At 47.7% G+C, this 25,373-nt stretch overlaps 3 protein-coding genes and 1 long non-coding RNA gene across 9 annotated transcripts in view; 1 reads left to right on the plus strand and 3 right to left on the minus strand.

The window, feature by feature from the left end:
• The window catches only part of Syce3 (synaptonemal complex central element protein 3), a 32,261-nt gene extending 26,843 nt beyond the window's left edge, over positions 1-5,418 (minus strand). For both annotated transcript variants that reach the window (XM_029564359.1, XM_008834781.2), the window contains exon 1: positions 5,337-5,418. In XM_029564359.1, coding sequence (XP_029420219.1) covers positions 5,337-5,363 — 27 coding nt within the window. In that variant the 5' untranslated portion in view covers positions 5,364-5,418. The remainder of the gene's footprint in view (positions 1-5,336) is intronic.
• Positions 5,419-9,760: 4,342 nt separating this feature from the next.
• Positions 9,761-19,514, minus strand: Cpt1b (carnitine palmitoyltransferase 1B). 3 transcript variants are annotated; one of them, XM_008834782.3, is made up of 19 exons: positions 19,078-19,514; positions 18,465-18,624; positions 18,024-18,163; positions 17,540-17,717; positions 17,221-17,322; positions 16,918-17,055; positions 16,758-16,835; positions 15,860-15,967; positions 15,700-15,784; positions 14,859-15,054; positions 14,391-14,576; positions 13,514-13,619; positions 13,319-13,435; positions 12,784-12,948; positions 12,569-12,703; positions 12,325-12,477; positions 10,904-11,017; positions 10,219-10,311; positions 9,761-10,090 (listed from the first exon to the last, which is right to left on the minus strand). In XM_008834782.3, exons 2-19 carry the CDS (start codon positions 18,603-18,605, stop codon positions 10,007-10,009), a joined length of 2,319 nt encoding a protein of 772 aa, XP_008833004.1. In that variant the 5' UTR covers positions 18,606-18,624; positions 19,078-19,514; the 3' UTR covers positions 9,761-10,006. The 3 variants fall into 3 exon arrangements, 2 of the variants coding, with proteins under 2 accessions (XP_008833004.1, XP_017654092.1); XM_017798603.2 differs by lacking the exon at positions 19,078-19,514 and having other exon boundaries at positions 9,951-10,311; positions 18,465-18,663; XR_607330.2 differs by lacking the exons at positions 9,761-10,090; positions 19,078-19,514 and having other exon boundaries at positions 10,221-10,311; positions 12,325-12,473; positions 18,465-18,664.
• Positions 19,515-19,644: 130 nt separating this feature from the next.
• On the minus strand, positions 19,645-22,933 carry Chkb (choline kinase beta). Of its 3 annotated transcripts, none has more exons than XM_008834783.2 (11): positions 22,598-22,933; positions 22,241-22,349; positions 21,858-21,971; positions 21,564-21,697; positions 21,260-21,355; positions 21,075-21,133; positions 20,907-20,988; positions 20,665-20,773; positions 20,462-20,565; positions 20,126-20,207; positions 19,645-19,957 (listed from the first exon to the last, which is right to left on the minus strand). In XM_008834783.2, the coding sequence occupies exons 1-11, from the start codon at positions 22,819-22,821 to the stop codon at positions 19,883-19,885; spliced, it is 1,188 nt and encodes a 395-aa protein (XP_008833005.1). In that variant the 5' UTR covers positions 22,822-22,933; the 3' UTR covers positions 19,645-19,882. The 3 variants fall into 3 exon arrangements, with proteins under 3 accessions (XP_008833005.1, XP_029420218.1, XP_017654093.1); XM_029564358.1 differs by lacking the exon at positions 22,598-22,933 and adding an exon at positions 22,576-22,596; XM_017798604.2 differs by lacking the exons at positions 20,907-20,988; positions 21,075-21,133; positions 21,260-21,355 and having other exon boundaries at positions 22,598-22,850.
• Positions 22,934-23,083: 150 nt separating this feature from the next.
• LOC115070656 overlaps positions 23,084-25,373 on the plus strand; it is a 24,331-nt gene continuing 22,041 nt past the window's right edge. Inside the window, exon 1 of the long non-coding RNA XR_003849804.1 lies at positions 23,084-23,215. This is a non-coding gene — a long non-coding RNA (uncharacterized LOC115070656). The remainder of the gene's footprint in view (positions 23,216-25,373) is intronic.

The following is a 25,373-nucleotide window of genomic DNA, read 5'->3' on the forward strand; positions in this document are numbered from 1 at the left end:
ATGAACTCTCAACAGTATGGTTGCCTGCAAAAAAGCTACAAAGACAGCACCAGTTGACATGCCAGCATGAATGGGAAAAAATTTCATAAGTCCCCATTCCCTAGAAAGTGGTCAGCACTACACACATGCACATACGGGCAACATAATTATAGAATATATTATATATATATGATGTGTGTAGCAATAATTAATAGACAAGGTCATGAAATCAAGAGGGAGTGAGGGTGACACAGAAAGAGGGGAAAAGAGGGGGTGGAAATGATGCAAATAATGTGCACTCATGTAAGAAATTGGCAAATAAACTTTAAAAAAAGATATGTAAATTAAATTTAAATACATGCGACAATATTGGATTTTTAAATTTTAATTAAATGATGGGCTTGAGAGATGGCTCAGCAGTTAAGAGCACTGGCTGCTTTTACAGAGGACCTATGTTAGAGTCCCAGCACCCACATGATGGCTAACAACTGTCTGTAACTCCAGCTCCAGGGAATCTGACACCCTCTTTTGACCTCCGTGGGCACTACATGACACAGATACACTTATATACATACAGGCAATACACTCATACACATAAAATAATTTAAACTTTAATAAAGTGAATGTCAATTTGTTTACTGTGGATTTAAAAGTTTATTTTGAGACAGGATCTCCTGTAGCTCAGGCTGGCCTCAAACTTCCTGTATATGTGAGGATGACTTTGAACTCCTGATCCTCCTGCCTCACCTCTCAAGTACTAGGATTATAGGCATATACTACTATTCTTGGCATAAATGTTAACTTAAAAAGTTGAAGCATTCAGGCATGGTTGCATATGCCTGTAATCTCAGCCCTAGGAAGGTAGAGGGAGAAGGATCAGGAGTTTGAGACCATCTCATTCTCAGCTACACAGTGAATCTGAAGCCAGTCTGAGCTACAGGACACCCTTCCTCAGAAAAAAACAAAACAAAACAGAACAAAACGAAAAAGGAAAATAAAACAAAACAAAGCAGACAAAAAGAAAAAGCCTATGTAAATATTCAAATTGTCTTCTGTCTAAAAGTACCTTTAAAGGCATCAAGCTCATATTAAGCAACATCTAGAGACACCCTTTATAGACACTATGCTTCAGTCCTATAACATCAATTGGTAAAGTTGAGAATCTAACAAACAGAGAAGCTAAAGAAGATTGGGACTGAAAAAATAAGCACAGGGCCTATTCATCAAATAAATCACTTTGATAAAAAAAAAAAAAGAAAGAAACCTGTCGTAAAACAAGATTCTCTGAAAAGCAATAGCTATTCATCCAAATGTTCTCGCTCAATTTTAAATCAGTCATTTCATGTAAAATGGCCCTGATGTCAATGCTATTTAAAGACTAAAAATACTATGTTCTCTCTTCCCCCTATGATGTGTGTGTATTCCATTGCCTGAAACACCCTCCCCCTCCCTTTTTTTCTTTTTATTTTGAGACAGTGTCTCTCTGTAGTCCCAGCTGGCTTGGAACTGGTTATGTAGACAAGGCTGGCCTTAATCTCATGGAGAACTACCAGCCTCTACCCCGAGCGCTGGGATTAAAGGCATGCATCACCATGTCCAGTTCCCACCCCCTTTTTAGAAAGACTCAATTCCATGGTTACTTTTTCTGTCTTTTTACTCCAAACATCAGTTCACGCCTCTTTTACAACCCCATAGTTTATGTACCTACTTCTAGGCAAATATGGGTATGAGTATTTTCGTGTTTATTTATTTTTAAATATTGTTTATTTTTTAAATTTTATGTGTATGAGTGTATTGCCTGCATGTAAGTAAGTGCACCCCTGTCATGCAATGCCCATGGAGGACAGAAGAGGCTGTCAGATCCCCTGGAACTGGATCCAACAGGTGCTGGGATTCCAACTCGGGTCTTCTGCAAGAACAGCCAGTGCTCTTAACCGCTGAGCCATCTCTCCAGCCCTGCATTTTAGTGTTTATAATAAGCCTATTAAGGGGAGTATTACTATTATCCCAACTTGCAGATGATGAAAACAAGGCTCAGAGAAGTTAGCTGAATTATTCAAGTCCAGAGGGCAAATGCATACATTGGCAAGAATAGTGTCCTGTTAAGTCTGGCTTACAGTCTGCTCTCATACAATAGTCTGCTGTTGCTCAATAAATTCCGATGAACACATGATTGAGAATGCAGTAAGCGACTGAAAATTCTGAGTAACCCAAAAGCCTGGGCTGGAATTCTAGTTCTTTTAGTTATTGACTGTGAGACCTTGGAAAGTCATCTAATTTCATTATATCTCAGTTTCTTATTTAAAATAGAGATTATAGCTTCTTCGAAGGTTATCCTAGATATATACACATCTTGGTATATAGTTGTCACTCAAGTTTATCAAATTAAATAGTGGGCATTTGTATTAGTTACTTTTCTCATAACTGGAACCCAGATACCTGACAAAAAGCAACTTAAGGGAAGAAGAATTTATTTCATTTTATATTTTATTTTTAAAATTTTTGTTTGAATGGGTTTATTTGGGCTCAGAATAATGCAGTCCACTATAGTGGGGAAGGTACAGTCGTGGGAGCAGCTTGATCCGTTGTACTGAATAGGAAGTAGAGACAAGGGAATGCCGGTGCTCAGCAAGCTTTCTTCTTTTTCTCTTTTCACTGAGTCTAGGACTCCAACCCATTGGATGGTGCTCCCCACTTTCAGGGTGGTCTTCCCTCCTCAGTTAAACCATTCTAAAAACACTCTCACAGTCACATCCAAAGGTATGCCTCATTAATGGCCTACATGTTGCTTATTTCAATTAGGTTGACAACAGAAATTAACCACCATAGCATGACATAAATGAAACATTAGATAAAAAAAAAAGTGGAATAGAAATTGGGTGGAGATACAAATAACTTAAAAGTAAACATATAGTCCATGCTTAATGTATGTAAACAAGAATTGACTGATATTATCTTCACATTCTTCTCACCATTGTACAGATAATTTCTTCCCAAAATGTGGGAAGAGGTATCATTCACAGTGAGTGTCTAAAGGGAGAAAAGAAAATGGAGTAGGGAGGACGCCTGAAAAACATCCGCATTTAAAGAACAGGAGCTAATGTGGTAGAATGTGTTTGTAATCCCAGCTGCTCAGGACGCTGAGACAGGAGAATCACAAGTTTGAGACTAACGTGGGACCCCCAACTCTAAGTAAATAAGCAGAAGGAAAAAGCACACTGATATGCAGTCAGAAATGCAGAGAACTATGCAGTGCATACTTAAAGCCAAGAGAAGAGAGGATGTAGTCAACTAATTCCTTTAGTCAACAAATAACCATTGGATGCTGTGCATTTTAGGTGCTAGGATATTCATGAACAAAATATAATAATCCCTATTCTCATGGAATTTATATTTTAGTCAGGGAAAGCATACTTAAAATGCACATATATTAAATATCAGGTGATGATAAGTGCTAAGGAGAAAATAAAGTAGGGTAGAAGACTAACTGAGCAGGAGGAACCACTCCATATGTTGTGGTCAGAGAAGACTCCTCTGATTAGGTAAAAATTTGAAACAGACTAGAAGAAAATGAACATGTAAGTCCACGGGTCCTGTGGATATCTTGGGGGGTGGGGAAGAGTTCAGAACAGAGGAACAGCAAAAACAAAAGCCCTGAAGCTCAGGGTGGCTTGACGTGGCTGAGGAAGAGCAAGAATGCTAACAAAGTTGGAGTGGAATGGAGGACAGGATGTTAGGAGATTATTAAGTTATGGCAAGTATTTATGTAGAACTTTGGCTTTTATTCTGAGATGAGGTGACATTCAGGGGGTTTAACCGGTGTGAAATATCTTGATTACTTAAAAGAATCTCTGTAGCTACAATGTTGAGAATAGACTAAAGATGGAGAAGGTGGAGCAGGATGATCAGTTTGGAGGGTGACAAAAAATCCCACTCAGGTTAAGGGGTGATAGGGCTTGGACCACAACGTTAGAAATTAAAGTAGTGAGAAGTGGCTAGATTCTGGAAATGTTAAAAAAAATAAAGCCAAAAGTATAAATTCAAGGTGCCGGGAAAAGCTGTCTATACTTCAGTTCCAGGGGATCTGACACTCTCTTCTGGCCTCTTCCGGCATTGCAAGGCATGATGCACTTATACATGCAGGCAAAAAACTCATACACATAAAATAAAAATAAATAAAAACCTAAAAAATACGTATTTCTATAAATGGAGGAGCAGGTAGATTGGAGGATAGAGCATAAAACAACTAGACGGAGGCTGTGGCCACATGACTTTGGGGTTCAGAAATTGATGAATCTAGGAAGTAGATCCAGCATGTTTGTGTGAGAGCTGAGGTACATGAAGAACATCTCAGGGTTAGTAGTATTCAGGGACTGGGATTGGTGAGGATGAGAAGGGGCGCGTGGGATAAGTCTAGCAGAGTTCAGGACCTGGGACCGGTAGTGTGAGGAGACTGTTGTGGAGGACGTTAGATGAGAAGACTGAGAGGGAAGGATCTTAAGGAGTGGGTGAGGAGACGGGGAGGAGACATCTAGGGTGTGGGTTAAGGAGCTGAGAGCAGGAAGACAGGAGTGTGGGGTACGATGGAGGAGGATGTTTGGAGAGACTGAGGACAGGAGTTTTGGGGTGTGTGGTAAGAATTCTGCAGGTTTAGGGTGTGCAGTGAGGAGACTGTGAGCAAGGATCTTAGTGTGCAGTGAGGAGACCGAGGGACTTAGGGCAGGGGTTTGGGGTGAGGGGAGAGGAGTCTGAGGGGAAAGGTCCTACGATGTGAGGAGAGGAGGGTTAGGTTGTGGGATGAGGAGAATGAGGTGAGGTTGAGGGTGTGGAGAGATGAGACTGAGGAGAGGGCATTCGGGGTATGGGATGAGTAGAGTGCGGGTTGGGGGCCAAGGCTATGGGTAAGAAGCCTCAGGGCCTGTGTGTGAGGTAAGATGCTGGGAGGGAGACTGGAGAGTGGGCTGAGGAAGCTGAGGGGAGATGAGGGTGTGGGGTGAGGAGATGGGGAGGCATCTGGAGTGTGGGGCGAGGAAGGAGATCAGGGGAGCGAGCTCAGGTGGTGGGATAAGGAGGCTGGGGGAGGCGCTGGAAGAGGAGCCCGAGGGCTGGAATATGAGGCTGTGAGGTAAAGAGACGAGGGGAGTCGCCTGCGTTTTAGGGCGAAGGGATTAAGGTGAAAGGTGGGTGCCAGAAGTGACAGGTCGGGAGAGGGCCACGGCGTAAGGGGCGAGTAACAACGTTGAAGGTTCTCAAGTGGGGCGGTGGGAAGCGCCCGGGACCCCGACCCGGGGTCCAAATGTCCCTAAGGTTCAGGCGTGCCGGAAAGTCGGGCCCCAGGGCGCGCCGGCCTCGCTCACCTCCGGCTGGGCCCACGCTCCGCTCATCTGGTCAGCTCTGCCGCTCACGCGGCGGGAGCGGAAGGAGGGACTCCTGGGAGCGACGCCCCGCCCCTTTCCGTTACCAGTCCCGCCTCCGGAACTGGCCTTTCACCGACCTCGGCTGACCTTCGGGGCCGAAGGGGCGGGGCCTCAGTAGGCTGTGGGCCAGCGGTTGGACGCGAATAGACTAGAAACCAGGGAGCCCTAAGCTGCCTCTTCCCTGCTCACACCCTCCCCACAGCTGCCAGTGCCTGACAATTTTGTTGGTTTTTAACTTTTATTTATTCTTATTTCATGTGAGTGTTATGCCTGCATGTATGTAATTGCACATGTGCCTGCAGTACCCGGGGAGGACAGAAGAGGGCATTGGGTACCCTAGAACAGTTGTTGGCCATCAAGTGGGTGCTGGGATTTGAACCTAAGTCTTTTGCAAGAACAGCCAGTGCTCTTAACTGTTGCTTTTTTTACATGCTTCTGTGTATGGTTATCAAGTAGGGCCCTCTCTGATCACTGTGACCCTAAGTAACCAGGACACCTGGCACAGAAGATACTCTTAAACATTTGTTAATTGTCAAGACTCTTGTGTGACTGATGTTGCAATTGCCATACAGAGAAAGCAAAGGCCTTATGAGGCAGGGGTAATAGCACACAGGTATACTCAGATGAAGTACTGTGCACGTTTCAACCCAGGTCTGCCCTGAAGTGCTCCTGTATCCAGTTGGTACAGTCCATAGATGACCAAGCAAGTAACAAGTCACCTAGAACTTATGGGCCAACAGCATAAAGCTCTAGTTGTGAAGAGGCTAGACAGAAGACTAATCCAAATTGATCTTTATTCAGAGACCATGGACGTCTTGTCCAGGGAGTGTAGTCAGAGGAGTAAAATGGTTAAAATGACCTTCTGGCTGGCTACTGGCAGCAGGATGGAGATGAAGCAGACTGGGTAATGATTGAAGTGTGGACAAAGCAAAGCAGGGTCACAGAGGAGGGAAACAGTCAAAAGCCATGTAGATTTGACAGGGTCTAGTAAGGTGTGGAGAGTAGTAGTAAGGAGTAAGTAGGCGGTGTGGGAGAAATATGTCAGTGATTGGAAGGTGATGATACCACAGACTGAGATAAGAGGGAGACAATTCAGTTTAGAATTAACTTTGGACACTAAATAAAAACCCAGGACCCACAGAGTTTTCTCTGAGCTTCTCATCCATAGCACACACGTTGCCAGAAGAGGAAACAGCTGAGGTTGAGTCAAACAGTTCTGGATACAGTGAGCATTTATTCATTTATTACTGAGGAGACTGTTGTTTGGGCCACATCCCTTCCATAAACTGTTAGGCTCCTCCCTCTTCTGAAGCTGGTTTTCTGGCTGTCCTTTCAGCCCAGCACTGACTTCTGTTACAACACCCCGCAAAAAACATAAATAGGATTAACTCAAAGCCTTGGGAAAAAGGGACCAGAATTCCAGGCAGGAGCAAAGATAAAAGGTGTGGATGAGTCTGTTACTTTGGGGAAATGAAGAGGAAACTCAGGAGTTATGTTCAAGTGGAATATGAGTGGTCCTGAGTACCCTGTCTGGCAAATGGAGGTGTGCTATCTGAAATGTCCTGCAGAGTTTGGGCTCTCAGGAAGCCTAGAGGATGTCTGTCTGGTATGTCTATGCCCTTGTGTATCTGAGACCAGCTGTCATCCAATGTTCTTATTACATCCTAGGCACATAGCCTGATTCTCCTGCAGTATGAGCACTGGCCAGTGGAATGTAGGTAGAAGTGTTCATTTCCAGCCTAGGTTCACCAAAACCTCCTACAAATGACTCTTTCTTGTTCCCTAAGTACCTGCTCAATGTTAATGCTGCAGTTATGGCCTCTGTCAGCCTAGGACATTAAATAATGGTATCGAGCAAAGATCTCTCAGCTACTAGGATCTGATCTGAAGTAAGAAGTAAACTTCTATTAGGTTAAACCACTGGGATTTTAGGATTTGTTTATTAAGGCTGCTAGTTTTAACTAATGTAGATTTTTGAAATACACAGGACTTACAGGAGTATATTTGGATCTGTTGGATGGTCCAAGAGATTCTGTCCTGGCTTAGCACTACAGAATCTGCTCTTACTTAATTTAACCAAGAACAAACATGATATAAGAACTTTAATGACAGAATTTCAACAGTAATTAAAAGCCAGCTTGTTCAAAACTCTATTTACTGTTTCCCCAAATTGGTCACCAAAACGATACTGAAACCCAGTTTCTCAGGGGAGGTTACATAGGCCTCATGAGCAAAAGAAGTTTGTAAAAATATTTTGGAAGCTCAAGAAAGCTCTGATAAGGAATGTAACATTGTGTGAGAACACTTAATACTTTCATAAGCTCATGGAGACTCAAAAGACATTAGCTTCTTCTGCCCTAGAATACTTCTAATGTGCTCTCAAGATTTTAGTGACCTTCAAACTCTGAGTCTAGATCTCTCTTTAGCTTTTAATTCATAGTCTAAGAATCTATAACACATTTTCATAGGTTTTTCTTTTTTGAGACGGTCTCCCTATAGCTCCAGCTGGTCTGGAACTTGTTATGTAGACTAGCCTTGATCTCAGAGAGATCCAGCAGCCTCTGCCTCCCAGTGCTGGGATTAAAGGCATGTACCACCCACTACCCATGGGTGTTTTTTTTGTTTTGTTTTTTTGACAGAGTGGCATCTATCTCAGGCTGGCCTTAAACTCACTTTGTAGCTACATGTACCATCATGCTTGGTTTATGCAGTTGTGGAGATCAAACTCAGAGCTTCATGCATGGTAGGCAAGCACTCATGAGTCACATTCCTAGCCTTTCACAGATATTTCTTATAAGCATTAAATTTAAATTTCTCTTTTAGTCACCCAATCACTGGTTCTACCTGCCCCTCCTGCTCCTCTGACCTTAGCACCAGCCACAGACTGTCATATGCTAATCGTTCATAGCAGGTATCTCTCTCCATACACCTTTGGCTCTTGTTCCCTTAGTCTGGAATGTTCTACCTGCTCCACTTATTAAGACCTATGTTCTAGACTGGAGAGCTGGCTCAGTGCTTATGAGCACTCAGTTCTCTAACAGATGAACTGAGTTCAGTTCCCAGCAGCCACATCAGGAGGTTCACAACTGCCTGTAACTCCAGCTCCAGGGGCTCTGACACCCTCTTCTGACCTCTGCAGGCACCTTGGCATACAAGGCACACACAGAGAGATATACACATAAATGAAAATCTTAAAACAACTCTTCCTTCAACACCATCTGAAATTACACCCATCCCTGCATTTGTCTATTACCTTCACCTGACCACTTATTTCCACCTGGCTTACTGTGTCATGTACTTTGTTTCAGCTATTGTCTGTATCTCTTACCAAAGTCCTTAAGCTCCAAAGGAAGGAACTTTTTTTGTTAGTTTTGTTTATTGCTAGATCACTTGCCTTGCATATTACAGGCATTCAGTAAATATTTGCTAAATGGGTCATTCCAAAGGCGGCCTTGTGTCCATTAGTTGCTCTGCCTCCTTCCTGCTCACGTCAGCCTAATCTAGTAGTGAATTCCATATAGGTACAGAAAGTATTCTGTTCATTACTGAATATCAGCATAGAGACATGTTTGTGCTCAATAAACATGGTTTCTAAATGATAGCCCAGAACCAAATCTGATTTGCTTGTGGGTTCTTAGCATCTGGAGAGTGCTAAAAATCTTCATTCATTGAAGGATGGAGCTATATTATTGAGTGCCTACAATTATAGTAATATAATAAACAATTATTTTTGGCTTACTCCTCTTTTCTTTTTGATATTATGGAGACAAGGGTCTCATTCTGCAGCTTGGACTGGCCTTGAACTCCTGGCAATCCTCCTGCCTGCCTCAGCCTCCCAAGCGCAAGGGTGAGTACAGATGGTGCTGAAGGAAAATCTACATGGCATGAGCCACCATGCCTGGCTTAGTTTAATATTACTTCAACAGAAATGTATATGAGAGTGAAGGAGCATGCTGATCCATGGTATCCGATGTGTCCCTCAGACATGATTACCTGGCACCCTGGTCTCAGGTCTAAGGGGATGCCCAAGAGCCTGTAGGGTAGTACTCCAGCCCAGAGGGGTATAGAAAACATACCAATGAATGGAGGGAGTAGGCAGGCCCCAGTCACTGGCAGATAAACAGAAGTAGCCCCATGGAACAGGTAAAAGTTCTAAAGCAAGAATTAATTCCAAGTACACATAAGATTAAGCATAGCACTCTCAAAGCCTGCATTATTCAGGAAAGACACACATTTCAAAGCAGGTCACAAGCCCTCATGAACATTCTCCTAGCCCTTCCTCTGCCACTTTTCTGGCCTGGGCTGGAATGGGAAGAGGGCCTTCTAGTTCTCTTAGCAAAACATAGGCACCTATGGGCCAAGAGAGAATTATACAGCCTTATTTTTATTAGTATCTACCAAGACAAAAAAAATTTAAAATTCCCTCCCTGCTCCAATCCCACCTCCACTTGGGCCCTAAAGGAGTAGTATCTGTCTGGGGAGCACCTGCTGCCAGAGCTGTCCTCAGAACCAGGCATGTGTGCATGGACATCCCTTGTGCCTGTGATTTGGCCACAGGCCTTTTCCTTTACAAGGTGGGGACAAAAGGGCAGCTGGTATTTCTCCAGCCTTCAGCTGTCAGTCTTGGAAATTTTGAAAAGATCAGCGATGTCCAGCAGTGCTTGGCGGATGTGATTCCCAAAGCGCTGGGCATTCTGTGGAAACTGAGAGCTCAGACACACCTTCAGGACAGTTCCCTCCCCTCAGTACCCATAAGCAGACTCGGCTGCCCCAGGTAGTACCTCTTCTTGGGCCCACCCAAATGGGAGCAAAGAAGACTCACTGTCTCTGAACTTGAGAACTTGCAGGAAACATGGAAGAAGATAGTGTTTTCACCTGCAATCATGTAGGAAACCCCATAGCCATCATCTGCCACCTGAGGACAAGAGGCAAAGAAGATCCAAAAACCAGGCTAATATGTTTTCCCTTCCCATAAGTTTCACAGGAGGAGGCCTTGCTGCTGAATCCTACATTCTTGAGATTAACCTTAATCCAGGAAACAGAGTAAAAATCAAAGGATGTTGCTTCTGTGGTTCCAAGTTTGGAACTTCTGTTCCCTCCAAAGAATGCTGTTCTATTTTTGAGGTGTAGACTCATATTTTCTCAGGGGCTCATACTCTAGATTACCCCCATCTCTGCAGCAGTCTCTAGCCTTCTGACAAAGTAGCCCATATGAATGTCCCATTGAGAAAGAGTTGGTTTCCTCAGGTGAACACACCTCGAACAGCCCAGTGTGTTGCCCTGTCTCCTGGAGACCAGGCCTAGGCATGATCATGCTTTAGTGGGGAGGCATGTGGAATGGGTAAGTCCTACTATCTGCCTGCCTGGGCCAACAGCTCTTATTTTACATTCACAAAGATCTTCTCTAAGCAAAGTATTCCTGCCCATGTCACTTGGTTGAGGTTCTGCACTCAACTGAAAGCCCAGGGCCCCAATGCTACCCACCACCATCCTTCAGGGGCACTCACAGGGCCAAAGCCACCTCCAGCACCAAGGTGATTCGGGTACTGGTTTGGGTCAAACATGCGGATCTGGGACTGAGGGATCTGGCTGGTAGAGAGGCTCCAGGGTTCGGAGAGCACCTATAACAGGGAGATGGAAACCTGTCAGATATTAGGCATTCAGCATGCACCTGTCCTAGTGGTGATGCCAGAGAACTATTCAATGCAGGCACTATCAGCTGGGTGTGGTGGCACATATCTGTAATCCTAATATTCAAGAAGCAGAGACAGAAGGATCATCCACGAGTCTAAGGCTAACCTGATTTATATAGTGAGTTTTAGGCCAAGGCTACATAGCAAGACCCTTTCACAAAACAAAACAAAGCTGCATAATTCTGCTTGAGGGTGCAGGAGTTGACACATGTGGTGCAGGAGTTCCCTGAGCTACTCCTGTTCCTTGGTCCCCAAGAGCCTGTTTGAACACCTCAGCATCTGCATAAACTTTCCCCTGGCCACTTTAGGCTTATCTGGTTTGCCCCTCCCTGACCTCAGCTTGTTTTATTGTTTTTCAAAAGTACTATCACCACCTGACAGAACATACATTTATCTCCCCTCATAAGAACATTAATTTGGGGAAGCTGGAGAGATGGCTCAGCGGTTAAGAACACTGAATGTTCTTGCAGAAGACCCAGGTTCGAATCCCAGCATCCATATGGCAGCTAACAACTGTCTGTAACTCCAGTTCCAGGGGATCCAACAGCCTCTTCTGTCCTCTGTGGACATTGCACAACATGGGTGCACTTACCTACATGCAGGCAATACTGCAGAAGACCCTGGTTCGAATCCCAGTACCCACATGGCAGCTAACAACTGTCCGAAACTCCAGTTCCAGGGGATCCGACAGCCTCTCCGCATGCAGCACAACACAGGTGCACTTATCTATATGCAGGCAATACATGCATACACATAAAAAATTTAAAATAAAATATTTTTAAAAAGAACATTAATTTTGGGCTGGAGAGATGGCTCAGCCAGTTAAGAACACTGGCTGCTCTTATAGAGGACCAGGGTTCAAATCCCAGAACCCACTTGGTGGCTAACAACTATCTATAACTCTAGTACCAGGGGATTCAACACCATCTCTGGCCTCTACCAGCATTGCATGACAAAAGTACACTTATATACATGCAGGCATAATATTCCTACACATAAAAATTTTTAAAAATGTAAAAAACAATTAAGAACATTACTTCCACAAGAAAGTCCCCATAAGAACAGTTCTCAGTCACAATACTAAAAGCCTGGGTGGTATGTAATGTAGGAAACCCATCCCTGTCCTCCAAGGCAATTTTGAGTGAGCTGGCATTACACCGAGCTCTACATCAAGAGGGCCTACTCCTGGGCTTGAGGGTAGAGGAATGGAATTCATACCCAGCAATAACACTGACCTCAGCCAGAAAAGGGGAGCTAACCCCTAGGTACTTGGAGACCACGTAAAGGCAGAAGAGGTGCCTGTCAATCCCAGCCCCTGTCATGGCCAGCCGGTACATGTTCTGGTGCTTTTTAGAAGCCTTCCGGAACAGATCTTGGAGGTCTTCTTTCTGGGAGCAAAAGTAAAGGAGTGAAGACTGCCTTTGACCCTCAAGGTGAATGGGGGTGAAAGAGGATGAGGAACAAGAAATGGGGGCTCACCGTATGGGACCCCTTCATCATGGCCTGCACAAAGGCTGTTGACTCACTGGTACAGGAACGCACAGTCTCAGTCCGTCCCTCTCGGAACATTCTGGTCATTGAGGCTTCATAGGTCAGGCAGAACTTGCCTTTGTCCTGGGGTACAAAGCAGGGTGAATTAAGCAGGTGGACCCTGAGAATGCCCTGCACACTCAGCAGCCCTCAGAAGCTCCTACCCGGAAGTGAGCCAGCTGCAGGGCAATCTGCACAAAGGCATCAGGGCTGGTCCGACACTTTTTGATGAGGCCTTTGCCAAAGGGCAAGAATTGGAAGCAGTATAACTCCACATCATCTGCAAGTGCTTTGGCCACTTGGTAGGAACTCTCAATGGCTGCCTGGCACTGCCAAGACATAGGAAAGGGTCAGTTGGGAGCAGATCCCCCCAAGGAGGCCCTAGATCTGGGGAGGTATGAAGTTCAGGTGATAAGTGATGGATGAAGGGTAGAGTCAGCCCAACAGCTTCAGGAGACATGAGGGACAACCTGAGAGGATTCAGCATGAGGCCAGGATGAGTAGAGAGGAAGGAGACACTATCATGTTCTCTATGGACATGAGTCATGAATCTGTCTTTCTCTAACCACAGATAACCCTGGGGTCTCCGCTTTCCTTGTCCTGAGAAGCTCTTGTCCTTCAATCTTTAGGGTGGGGACAGGGAGAGTAATTCAGGGGATCCTCATTCAGACCTAACCTACCCCTTCCTGGCCTGCACACCTGCTCAGGAATGTCCCACTGCAGCCGCTGAGGAGGTGCCAGCATAGTGTTTGGCTCACCCACGCAGTGTCCAGTCTCTGTGTAGCCCAGGTGAAAGGTATCAGTGCCCAGTACAAACTGCAAGGAAAAAACTAAGCTGGGAAACAGCTTCATTGCCAGTGCCTGCCCTGGAGGTCCCCTCTCCAGGTCTGTTACCTCCCAGAGGTGCCCAATGATGGGGGCATCTGCCCATGCATGTTCTGTGTTGAGGCCCAATAGGCCATTCTTGAAGGAAATAAGAGTGAAAGATTTGTCGAACCACCTGCAGGAAGAGAACAGGGATGACCCACACCTGGGAACTTATACAGGACCCCCAACCTATAACCCTAACCCTAACAAAGTACCACCAATGCTCCAATTCTAACCATGATCGCTAGCCCCAAACTTAATCCATTATGTTACTTTTTTTTTTTTTATTTTTTTTGGTCTTTTTGAGACAGGATCTCCCTGTAGCCCCAGCTGGCCTGGATTCACTATGGAGACCAGGCTGGCCTCGAACTCAGAGATCCGTCTGCCTCTGCCTCCCGAGTGCTGGGATTAAAGGCATGTGCCACCACACCCGGCTTATGTTACTTTTTTAAAAAATTTATTTTTATTTTATGTGTATGAGTGTTATGCTTGCATGTGTGTAAGTGCACCCATGTTGTGCAGTGCCTGCGGAGGACAGAAGAGGGCATCAGATCCCCTGGAACTGGAGTTATGGACAATTGTTAGCAGCCATGTGGATGCTAGGATTCAATCCCCTGGAACTGGACTTACGGACAGTTGTTAGCAGTCATGTGGGTGCTGTGATTTGAATCCAGGTCTTCTGTAAGAACAGCCAGTGCTCTTGACTGCTGATCTACTTCTCTAACCCCTTAATCCACTATTCTTAACTTTCAACTCCAACCTTGACTGTAACCAGTGAACTTACCCCTAAATAACGCTACCTAGGACCCTAACTCCTATCTAAATCCTCTAGCCCTAACCCCTAGCCTCTAATTCTAATCATTAACTTGTTTAACTTCTGACCCATGAGGCTGGGAGCACATACCGGTTGTAGCTATTGCCATGTAGCAAGGCCTTGCCGTAGAGGCTGAGGCTAGCCTCATCATCAGGGCTGTAGCAATGGGACTCCTCATCCAGAGCCACAAAGAAAGCAGCACGCTCAATGGTCTCCAGAGCAGTCTTATTCTTGCCAGAGTTGAAGAAGGTCTGACGTGCATGTGCCCATTCCACCCTGGGGGCAAGGGGCAGGTAAGCAGTGGAGCTAATGTGTACTTTGTAACAGGGTACCTTCTAGGGCCTGGCTGCATCTGGAGACAAGGTGAGGTGGGGACATTTGGGTGTACTGAAAGATGTCCACTGTGCTTTTCACCAGTGCCCTTTACTATGTATTACAGTCTTGCCCTTGACTGCACCTCTGGCCCTCCAGTTCTAGGGTGAGAGGCAAAGTCAAGCTTTTCTTTTCATGGTTCCTTGAACCTGGGCCTGGACAAGCCCTCCCCACAGCTCCAGGTACCTTCCCCCTGCAGTGAGGGCAGCCAGTTTCTCTTCCCCAGGCTGCGGTAGGGAAGAGTCATCCAGGATCCTTTGGAACTGCATCTCCAGGTCCCGAGGCTTGAGTAGGCGGGAGCCTTCATAGAGCCACACCTTGAAGAAGCGGCCCTTGTGGTAAACAGCCACATGCCTACTGTCTGAGAGGTGCTGTAGCACATCTGTGACAGAAGCCAGTGAAGAGCCGAGTCAGGGTCTCAGAGAATACCTGTCTCCCCACTCAAGCCCACCTTTAACACACTAGGTGACCCCTGAAGATTTTGCTTTGCCCCACCTCTGCTCTGAGCCCTCCTTCCTCCAGGGGTAGATCTCTGTACTAAGCCAGTCCCTGTGCTGGGTCCATCCACTACCTCTCACAACAGTGCTCTGAGGTATTCCATAGAAGAGGAAATCAATATGCTAGAAAATCTTGCAAACTGAGGCAGCAGTGTCAGAAACAGGAGACACTGCTGCATCAACTAAACCTTGAGCAAGTCCCTTCTATTTCCTCTATAGGCTCTATCAGCAATGGGTTGCCTTTTCCTTCGTCCACTACCCTAGTGTTCTCATTGCTCTTTCCTCATATAACTACCTCCCCAGACACTTGGAGGCCCTGGAAGCAAAGTCTCTGTTCTGGATCCCATTAAAGGCCATGCCTGTAAATAATAACCATCTAATATGTCACAAACTGACTACTTTTCACAAGTTCATGATCCTGACACACTAAGGCGCTTAGTGACAAGTAGGTAATTGGGCACCTAGCTGCAGTGGCCCACAGCTGGGAGGGTAGGGCCTCTTTTTGATGAATACCTGACTGGGCCCAGTACCTGTCTCCTTGCCCGGGATGCGTGTGGTATTGAACATCCTCTCCATCTGGTAGGAGCACATGGGCACCATGCCTAGTGCCATTACCTGGGAGAAAGGCCCAGTATGGCTCAGATTCAGGCCTCCTCACCCTACTCCACCCTCAATCCTGATGCAACTCACAGGCTTGATTTCTTCACGGTCTAGTTTGCGGCGATACATGATCATGGCATGAACAGCATTTCCCAGACGTGCTGCCTGCACATCTGTGTTCTTGATAAGCACAAAATCCTACAGACAGAGAGCAGAGCCTGCAGGGTGGGCACCTCTCTCTGGGTGTTACCTGGGTCTCACTAGCTTGAGAACCAACTTTTTAGGGGCTTAAGGTATTGCATCCCCTCTCTGAGCTTTAGCTTCAATCAGAGCTGTTCTGCTCAATCACATTTTCCTTTAAAGGGGTTCTATCACTAAAGAAAAAAAAAAGCTTAAAACCTCTGGTTTGGACAGGTTGTAAGTTGGTGGGCAGTTTGTAGAGGAAGGGAATTCCAAGGGGCTATCAGGGTGTGCTTTGAACAGTAGGAGAGATTGGGTACTGGGGAGCAGGGAGACCAGCTACTTGTCCAGAGATATATGTTGGGGACACTAATCATATGAAGTGAGGTAGACAGTGACTTCCTCAGTGCTATGAGAAGCCTGACATTCATCTTGTGGTCTGGCTCCACAAAGGGACATAATCGAGGTATGTTTTGGAAAGTTCTCTGGAAATGGTGTCAGGACAGCTGAAAATTCATGACTGAGAGGCCAGTGAGGAAATGGAGTTAGGAAGCAATGGCCAGCTTAGCCTGAGAAATTCAAGGGCACTCAGAATTCTTTGTCCTCAGGATCCTCACCAACTATAAGCTGCTTCTAGACTGCTCCTCCAGGATCTTCCCTCCCTTTTTCTTTCCCTCAGGCTTCATTCCATAACCCCCACTCACCCATGGAAACTGCTGCAAGGGCTCTGGGCTGTCCTCTACATCCTTGTTCCAGAGCTGGGGACAGCGCTGGGCACACAGGAGCCCTAGGAGGCTCTGGTTCTTACCATGGCATAATAGTTGCTGTTCACCATGAGGGGGCTCCTGCTTCGGAGGTAGACGTATTCTTCCCACCAGTCACTTACCTATGGATGGGTTAGAGGTTAGAGCTAGGGAGGAGATATATAAGACATGTGGGTAAGGATGAGCTTAGGAAGGCAAACTTACATAGTTAGTTGCCCACCATGACTTGAGGACCAGGTATTTCTGCAGCCTGGGGGCAGTCTTGTCCTGGAATTCTTTGGCCAGTGTCTCCATGCGGTAATATTCTTCATCATCCAATAAGGGCCGCACAGAATCCAGGTACTGTCCAGCCAAATTATTATTACTATGGTGCTTAACTTTCTTTCCACCTTTCCTCAACTAGATCACATTACGCTGAAGCCAACTATTTATACAAAACAGTCTTTTATGTTTGAAGTAGTCCTCTGAATCCAGACTCCTTGTACCCATTGGTACCCAGGCCCTTACCCGATGAATTGTAGCCGGCACACTGGGTACAGGAAGCTTAGGCAAAGATGTCTGGAAGCTGTAGAGCATGGGACGTCGACTGGACAGAAGGCGAACACAGATCTAGAGGTACAGAGAGCACAGTGTTGGTGGGAGCTAGCAGGAAGAATGGACACAACTGGAAAATGACCAAGACCTTCAGAACCATCCCACCCTCTTCAGGACAAACCATGCACCAGATACCAGTGCCCATTTTGCCTCTCCCTTCTTGCTCAGAACCCCAAACGAGGCCACCAGGATCTCAAACCAGATGCCTGCACCCTCCAGTGTTTCTGCTCACAGCCCATATCTTGGTGCTACGGCTGGTCTTGCTGTGCATCTCAAACATCCATCCGTGGTAGGAAAGCAGCATCTTCAGGGTTTGTCGGAATAAGAAGATGCCTGTCACCCAGACCCCCGTGGAGAAGACAACCATGCTGAGAAGTGCCTGCGTCTGTGGGGTCCCATAGGGGCCATACCTATTGAGGAAGAAAGCTTCAGGAAATCCCTTGGAGACCATCCTTGGTGAAATTCTGACTTCAGCTGATGACTATGGACTGTTTGGGGGAAGACATGGAGGGGCAAGGATCTTTCCCAGTACACTCAGGTCTGAGTCCATCAAATACAAACTGCCTTGGGACCGAGAGATGATAGCCCTGGGCGAGAGCTGCCTTTGTGGCTACCAATAGCTGCTCTCCTATATCTGCCTATATCTGCAAGGAATCCTTGCCTTGGGAGCTGTCCTGGCCCTTTTCCCTGACACTTGTGCTTTCTAGGCACCTTACCTCTCAGGGAGGCATTGCTGGATATAACAGACCAGTCCCATGGAGATGTCCACCTTGCAGTAGGAGGAACCCACTGTTGCCATGATGACAGCTAGCCAGCTGGTGGGGCTGCCAGGGTACACACCCCTAAGGATGCCATTCTGTGGGGGCAGAAAAGGGCATTCTTAAGTAGGAAGATGTAATCAGGTACCTATGAAGTCCCGAGAAAGGGCTCCTGTGCTTTTCTTAGTCTTCTTCCATACACTCAGACATACACTCTGTTATTCACTATGTCCTGCCACATCTTGATCACCCCTCCGATTTCTGCACTACTGAAGCCTGAACCCAGCAGCATTGCTGTCCAAAACAGAGACCCCCAGACAACCTGACCAACAGCTGACAGCTGGCTGCTCTGCCTAAGCACCTGCTGAGGCAGAAGCTAGGAACCACTTGTGCCCACACCTTGAGGCGAATCAGGCGTTTCTTCCAGGAATTGATTCCTGACTGGTAGATGTGTTTCAGGGCCTCCCGACTGAGCCGGAAGTCAACCCCGTCTGGGGTCACAGTGAACTGGAAGGCTACCGCCTGGTGTGCTTCCGCCATCCTGGAGGTTGGGTGGCACCTAGGAGTAAAGTTGGGCAGGATGGTGCATAGAGTGCCCAGCCCCGCCCCAGCCAGCCCACCCCTATGTGAGGCTCTGCCCCCCACTTCGCTCCCTCCCTCCCTCCCCTAAAGCCACCTCCCGAAACTCGCCCGGGCTCCTGCCTGGCCCTCCCAAGCCTAGCCAACCGCTGCCGCCGCAGCCAAACCCTCGTGGGTTCCGGACAGGCCTAGCAGCAATGATCCAGGAGTCAGGATCTTAAAAGCTCCAGTCGCCCCAAGGACAGCGAAGGGTGGCTTGGGGTGGGGAAGAGACACCCAAGGGAAGGGAGTGGGCCTGGACAGAAGCGAGGTTCAAGGTTCCGGCGCCCTCAGGCGACCCCAACACCACATCCTTGCTGGGATGGGAGTTGAGGCGCTATGGGGTGGGATGGCTCTGAGTCCGGCTGGCCTCCCGGTGCTGGTCTCTACTCACAGTACAGGTTCGCTCCTGTAGGTCTATGTGTCTGGCCACTCTGGCCCATGTCCCCGTGTCCTTCAGGCCTGGCCACCCCTGCTCCGCCCTACCCCGCCCTCATTGGGAATTTGACACCCACTCCCAAATTGGGGTGGAGAAAATATATGGGGGCGGTAGAAACCTGAACCCCCTCCTCTTCCCACTGGGAATCAGGAGAGGTGGGCAGGGTTCCAGCCAGCCTGCTGAAAGTTGCTGGAAGGTCTGGGAGCTGGGAGTAGGAGGGAAGGGTCTCACGTGAGCATGCTAAAAATAGCTGAATGTAGGGAAAAGGTCACCAGGGAGTCAGCTGTGTAGCCTGCTGATTTCAGTGCTCAGGGTTGGCAACCACATCCTCCCTGTTGACCCATCCCTCTCCAGCTCTCCCCCCAACACCAAGTAGTATTTGTTAGTTCTAAGCCCAAGACTTCCATATTTATTACTTCTAAGCTGGAGCCAGTGAACATGGGAAAGGGGAATCACAATAAGTGGAATGGACCCTTCATCACTTTTCAGCCCAGAACACTGAAGAAGAGAGTGGTGCTCCAATCTGTATCTCTCAGCTTGTATTTTTGAAGAAATTCCTTTTATTTATGTATACAGCTCAGGGATTCCCACCTGCCCACCTTGGACAACTACTCAAACTGAGGGAGAGAGGTCAGTCACTTCAAAAACAGTCTTGCTTAGGAGCACAGTTCAGTCTGTGGGATCTCTTGCCCTTTGCCCCTCCCTCCAAGGTCCTGCCCTGGAGGCTCCAGAAGAAATCTGAGGCATGGGAGTTGGATGGTCAGGATAATGGGTAGAAATTGGTCAGCTGCCCCTTCTGCTGGAAGTAGAACTGGAACCGAGATTGGGCATACTCCTAGGGAAGGAACCCCATGATGCAAAGCAGTGAGAAGGCTTGGAAGCAGCACCCTATACCCACTATGGCCTGCTGACAGCCACCTGGGACTACCTAGATTTCCTGGAGGATGTGACCACTGCTACTCCCTAGTCTCCACCTAACATGCCCACCCTATGGGTTACTTACCAAGTAGCCAAATTCTATGGTGGACATGGATGCCTGGAGGATGGACCACAGACCCCAGAAGAAATGAGATGCTAAAGCATACCTAGGGAATGGGGGGAGGGGACAGAAAAAGGAGGTGCACTCAAGAGCACATTTAGGTGTTGTCTGAATCCCCTCACCAGGTCAGTTCCCAAAGCGCAAACTTCTTCCCCATCTTCCTAACCCTTACCTAACTGTGACTCTTTCTGCTCTCAAATTCTCCCTGCTAGCCTGACTTCATTTTCCATCTTTGAGCAGTCTACGCTGGCACCTCACCTGCTCTATGTCCTCCCTCACTCCCATCCCGTGTCTTCTTACCGGTTGACCTCTACCAGCAAATCTTCTTCCAGTTTCTTCTGTTTCTCAAGAGAGAGGATCTCACCTTTCTGCACCTCCTCCAGGTAATGGCGAATAAAATGGAGCTGGAATCAATGGACAAGATTCAGGAACTGGGAAGATTGTGGAATACTACCTTCTCTGGTCATTTCTTCCTTTCACGGGATGAGGTCCTGCCTACATACCTGCTGTCCTCGAGTGGGGTAGTCTGTGGGTTGTGCTTTGTAGAAAGGCCATTCCTCATGAGTATAATCATAAACCCACTCACAAAAATGGTTCCCAATGTCAAAGCCCCTGGAGGAACAGGGTAATGGTCAGTCCCCTGATACTGTGGGCAGCTAGGATGCAGAGATGAAGGCCTGGTCTGTTTTTCTAGGGCTCCTTGGGAACAGTCCTATAGGAGGAACTCTCACTCTCTCACCCTCACCTGTAGTTGTAACTGCTGTACTCAAAATCAACCAACATGAGGCTATCATCATTTTCTGGCTCTGAGAGCAGTAAGATGTTCCCTGAGAAAGTAGGGTGGGATTCTGGTCACTTCAGGGCCCTCTGCCCCCTTCAGCTTTGGCTGGAAGACTCAAATGCTTTCTCATACCTTCCTGGATGTCATTGTGGCAGAAGACTACCGGTGATGGAGTAGCATCTAGTAACTTCCTGTAGGGGTAGAGGAATGTAGATTCTAAGGCCACCCTCACAGGCTAGATCCTGACTCCACTTCTCAACAAATCCTAGGGAAGACACTGCTAAGAGCCTAGTGCCAACTATCCCACCTGCCTTTACCTGAGGTTGGCCATCTCATCCTTCAAGCTGTACATCTCCAGCAGGTTCATCTGAGGGAGGCCAGTGGAAGGCAGGTCTTCTATCTGCTTTAGGTACCTGCAATCTCCCAAAATTAGTTACATTCACTCTATCTTTCCTCACTCCCTCTCTTATCTACTCTCAGGCCAGATTTTCCTACTACTGTGACTTCACTGGGAAACACAGAGTCCATGATAGACACTGGGAAACCTAATCCACTCAACCACAGGCCTGGACAGACCCAGGTTCAGTTCAGGTGCATGGGTCCGGAACCTGACTCACTCACCGCTCCATGGTCCCAAACAACCAGTGGGGCTCCTTGGTGAAAGGCATCTCCATACCATGGAAGCGGGCCATCTTTGTTGCAATGGCTGCTGACAACACTGGCTCTCGAAGCTCGTGAGTTTTCAATGGCCGGCTCTGTACCCAGGAACCTATCAGGGTGCTGAGGGGGCTGGGGCAGGAGGGGGAAGGGATGGAGGATGGGGGAGATCAAGGTCTTAGGGAAAATTCTCTATGTGGGATGTGAAGGCAGACATTGAGGAAAGGGTAGGGACTGGGAAGAGGACTGGGCTCTTACTGGGAGGTACTGTTCCAGGCGACCCTCTGGAAAGACTCCATAAAGTTGGGGCCCTAGTGACCTCTCTGCAAGAATGGCAAACATCACGCTTTCTAGGACCAAGGAGTCTACACCCTGAAGGAAGATGGATAGCAAAGGGGCCCAAGTCAGGAAGAGCCAGAAATAAGTGGACACAGGTACACAAGGGTCTATTTTCTCCATCCATCATAGCTAGGACTTCTGGTCTTACTGCCTGGGGGTTCTGGAGCATAAGCTATATAAGATATTAGTCATTGAGACTATGAGTATCAGTGTACTTAAGCTGCACAATGGTGACACTTTCTGTACCATTTGCTCCAGAAGTCCAAAAGTCACTGCAAGTTGCGGCCCTTACTCCCCCTCACCTGCAGGATGGCCCCATACAGTCGTAGCAACACCTCGCGGGGCTCCTCGCCAACGCTGGGCAGATGATCTGGCAGCGAGCAGCGGAAGAGCAGGTTGCTGAGGCCTCCGCTGCAGACCCACAACCGGCGCGCTCAGCTGGTGATCGCCCGGATGGGTGGGACCCACCCTAGTCCCCTCCCAAGAGGGTTCCGCACCCCTCCCGCCCCCTTCACCACCACCACCCCCGCCCCGCTGCTGCAGTCCGCAGACAACCCTTCTTCCGCCGCAAGCGAGAGGACTGGGGGTGTAGAAACAGGGAGTGTCTGAGGCCCCGAGGCTGACCCCAGACCCGCACCCAGGAGGGGCTGACCCCTGACCTCACGGGGCAAACCCTCAGCTCCTCCGGCCTCACTCGACGCCAGGCCCCGCCCAGGTACTCCCGGCACCACTGATAGGCTCGGCGCTCGGCGTCACGCGAGAGCGATGAGGTGCGCCGCCGGCTGGGGACGGCGGCTGGGCACTTAGGTTGCTGCAAACCGTCCTTGATCAGGCAGCCACCGACAGCCCCACCTCCGGCCACACCTGTCCCCTCCGCCGCCATGGCGTGGACTGCGTTGAGCCCGAAGCCTAGCAGCGTTCAGCTCCCTTCGGGCGGGCTCAGCTCCTTCCGGCTACACTCGGTTCCGTTTCCGGCCGGCCTGTGCTTCTCCGGGCGTTTTGGGTTGTTCACGGCGGTCTTTGGCTCTCTTCGTGGCCCCACTCCGGGGACTTTCAAAAGCCAAAAGAGATTCCCTGGGGTATGGTCAGTCTTGACGGCGAAGACCTCTTTCCAGTGGGGCGCGCTCTGGTCACACCCTGTGAGCGGGGTGAAGACCGGCCGCAGTCCGAACTGTGTCCAGGAAGTGGCGCAGGCCAATCAGGAGTGTCCTGTGCTGTTGGCGCTCTGCCACGCTCTAAGGGAACCTGGTTCTCCAGACTCTGGCAGGCCGAGTGAGGTAATGAGCAATTGTGGCTCCTTTTCTACATCGAAGTGTGAATGCCTGGCTAGGGTGTAGAAAATGAGGACACGTAGCCGATGTTCAGAAAGATTTGTTGCTGTGTGAGTGAAAGAGCCCTAGGGATAATTCCAACACCTCGCCTTTCCACGTGGCAGCATGAGCATGTAGTGCAGGGTACCTGGAATGCGTCGTACTTGGAGTGGGCATGTCCAGCGCTGCGCAGATCCCATGAACGCTGTGAATATGACCTAACACAGTAACATAAAACACGAGGGTTTTGAGGGTTTTCTTTTTTTCTTTCCGTAATTTGTGTCTGTGGTTAGGTATAATAAAAGAACAGTAGCAGTCCGGAAAGGAAGCTGACGACATAGCTTTTGTATTTTGGGGGGTGGAGAGGCACAGCAGTTTGAGAGCAAACATACCCCTCGGGGGACCAGAGAAGCAACAGAAAGTAGGGGCAGTCAGACATCTTTTACAGGTATTTAGGTGGTTGGGTAACAACTTTTTTTAGAACTTTTTGTTTTGGTCCTTTTTGAGACAGGGTCTCCCTGTAGCCCCAGCTAGCCTGGAACTCTCTATGTAGACCAGGCTGGCCTTGAACTCACAGAGATTGGCCTGGCTCTGCCTTAAATGCTGGGATTAAAGGCGTGTGCTGCCACACCCGCTGACACATTAAAAAAAAATTCTTGTGTATGTTTTGCCTGCATGTAGTAAGTGCACCCGAGTCGTGCAGTGCCAGAGGAGGGCATTGGATTCCCTTGGAACCAGAGTTACAGAGGGTTGTTAACTGCCACATGAGTGCTGGGAATCAAATCTGGATCCTCTACAATCAGTGCTGTTAACCTCTGAGCCATCTTTCCAGCCCTATGGCACATAATTCTTAATTCCCTTCAAGTATGAAGTTTGTTAGAATGAATGGGCGTCAAGGTCATGATTGGGCCTTGAAGTGAAGTGGAAGGGCATCGCACAGAAATAATACAATATAAACTGAGTGTGGTGGCACACACTTTTGATCCCAGCACTATGGAGGCAGAGGCAGGCAGGTGGATTTCTCTGAGTCTGAAACTAACTTGGCCTACATAGTAAGTTCCAAGTCACCCAGGGCTTCATGATGAGAGAGAGAGAGAGAGAGAGAGAGAGAGAGAGAGAGAGAGAGATATATAGAGATTAAGCATGATGGGGGCTTAAAGGGAAGAAGAGGCTTCCCTTTAAAACCTAGGGAGGAGTTTAAGAGTGAGTTAAAGGGTCTGGAGAGATGTCTCAGCAGTTAAGAGCACTTGCTGCTCTTGCAAAGGACCCAGGTTTGGTTTCCAGCACCCACATGGTGGCTAACATGCATCCAGTTCCAAGGGATCCAACACCCTCTTCTGGCCTCTGTAGGCACTGCATCAACATGATGCACTTACAGGCAGACAAAACACTCATACATTAAAAAAAAAAACAACAAAAAACAGAATGAGAGGGAGGGAGAGAGAGAGGAGAAGGAAGAGGAGGAGGAGAAGAAAAAGTGAAAAAAGAAGAGCCCATGAGGGAATATGATATGGCATGGCACCAGAGGAGCCTCTTCAGAGAGCACCCTTCAGAGCAATCTCTAGAGCAGTCCTCCTGATTCAGGCTATGGGATCTTGTGGGATCTAGCCTAAAGGTTGAGGCTAACTCTGTTTCTTGGAGCATGAGCTTTGTGGAGAGTGAACTTTGGAGATGGCTGACATTGTATTGTGTTGCAATGTTAAGAGGTTGGCTGTGCTGGAGAAATTAGGTGGTGTTTTTATTTTGTGCTAACTTTAAAACCTTGGGGACTGGGCATGAGGGGAATTGGAGGTGGACTAGGAGAGAGGGAAGTAATGCAAATATAATACTCATGTATGTCATTCTTAAAAATAAGAAAAAAACCAACCTGGTAGAGGGTCATAAACTCCATTTCCTGGGCAGTGGTTACAGGTGAAAGTGACCTTATTTCAACATTCTAATTGAAGCAGTTTACAACATATCTTGCAGATCTTTTTTTTTTTAAAAATAATTTTTTTTGGTCTTTTTGAGACAGGGTCTCACCTGTAGCCCCAGCTGTCCTGGAACTCACAGAGATCCATCTGCCTCTGCCTCCCGAGTGCTGGGATTAAAGGCATGCGCCACCACACCCAGCTAAGATCTGTTT

The sequence above is a fragment of the Nannospalax galili genome, unplaced genomic scaffold (assembly GCF_000622305.1).
Source record: "Nannospalax galili isolate Female #2095 unplaced genomic scaffold, S.galili_v1.0 scaffold237, whole genome shotgun sequence".
NCBI lineage: Eukaryota > Metazoa > Chordata > Mammalia > Rodentia > Spalacidae > Nannospalax > Nannospalax galili.

Bases quoted from the DNA above. Each gene is read 5' to 3' on its own strand.
- Cpt1b (XM_017798603.2), bottom strand. From the start codon at position 18,605: ATGGCGGAAGCACACCAGGCGGTAGCCTTCCAGTTCACTGTGACCCCA. The intron at 18,164-18,464 runs GTGTGGGCACAA...CTGCCCCCACAG, and splicing joins AACGCCTGATTCGCCTCAAG to AATGGCATCCTTAGGGGTGT. The intron at 15,785-15,859 runs GTGAGTTGCATC...CCTTTCTCCCAG, and splicing joins ACCGTGAAGAAATCAAGCCT to GTAATGGCACTAGGCATGGT.
- Chkb (XM_008834783.2), bottom strand. From the start codon at position 22,821: ATGGCGGCGGAGGGGACAGGTGTGGCCGGAGGTGGGGCTGTCGGTGGC. The intron at 20,208-20,461 runs GTAAGAAGACAC...CCCATTCCCTAG, and splicing joins TTGCTGGTAGAGGTCAACCG to GTATGCTTTAGCATCTCATT. The intron at 19,958-20,125 runs GTAAGTAACCCA...TTCCTTCCCTAG, and splicing joins CCATAGAATTTGGCTACTTG to GAGTATGCCCAATCTCGGTT.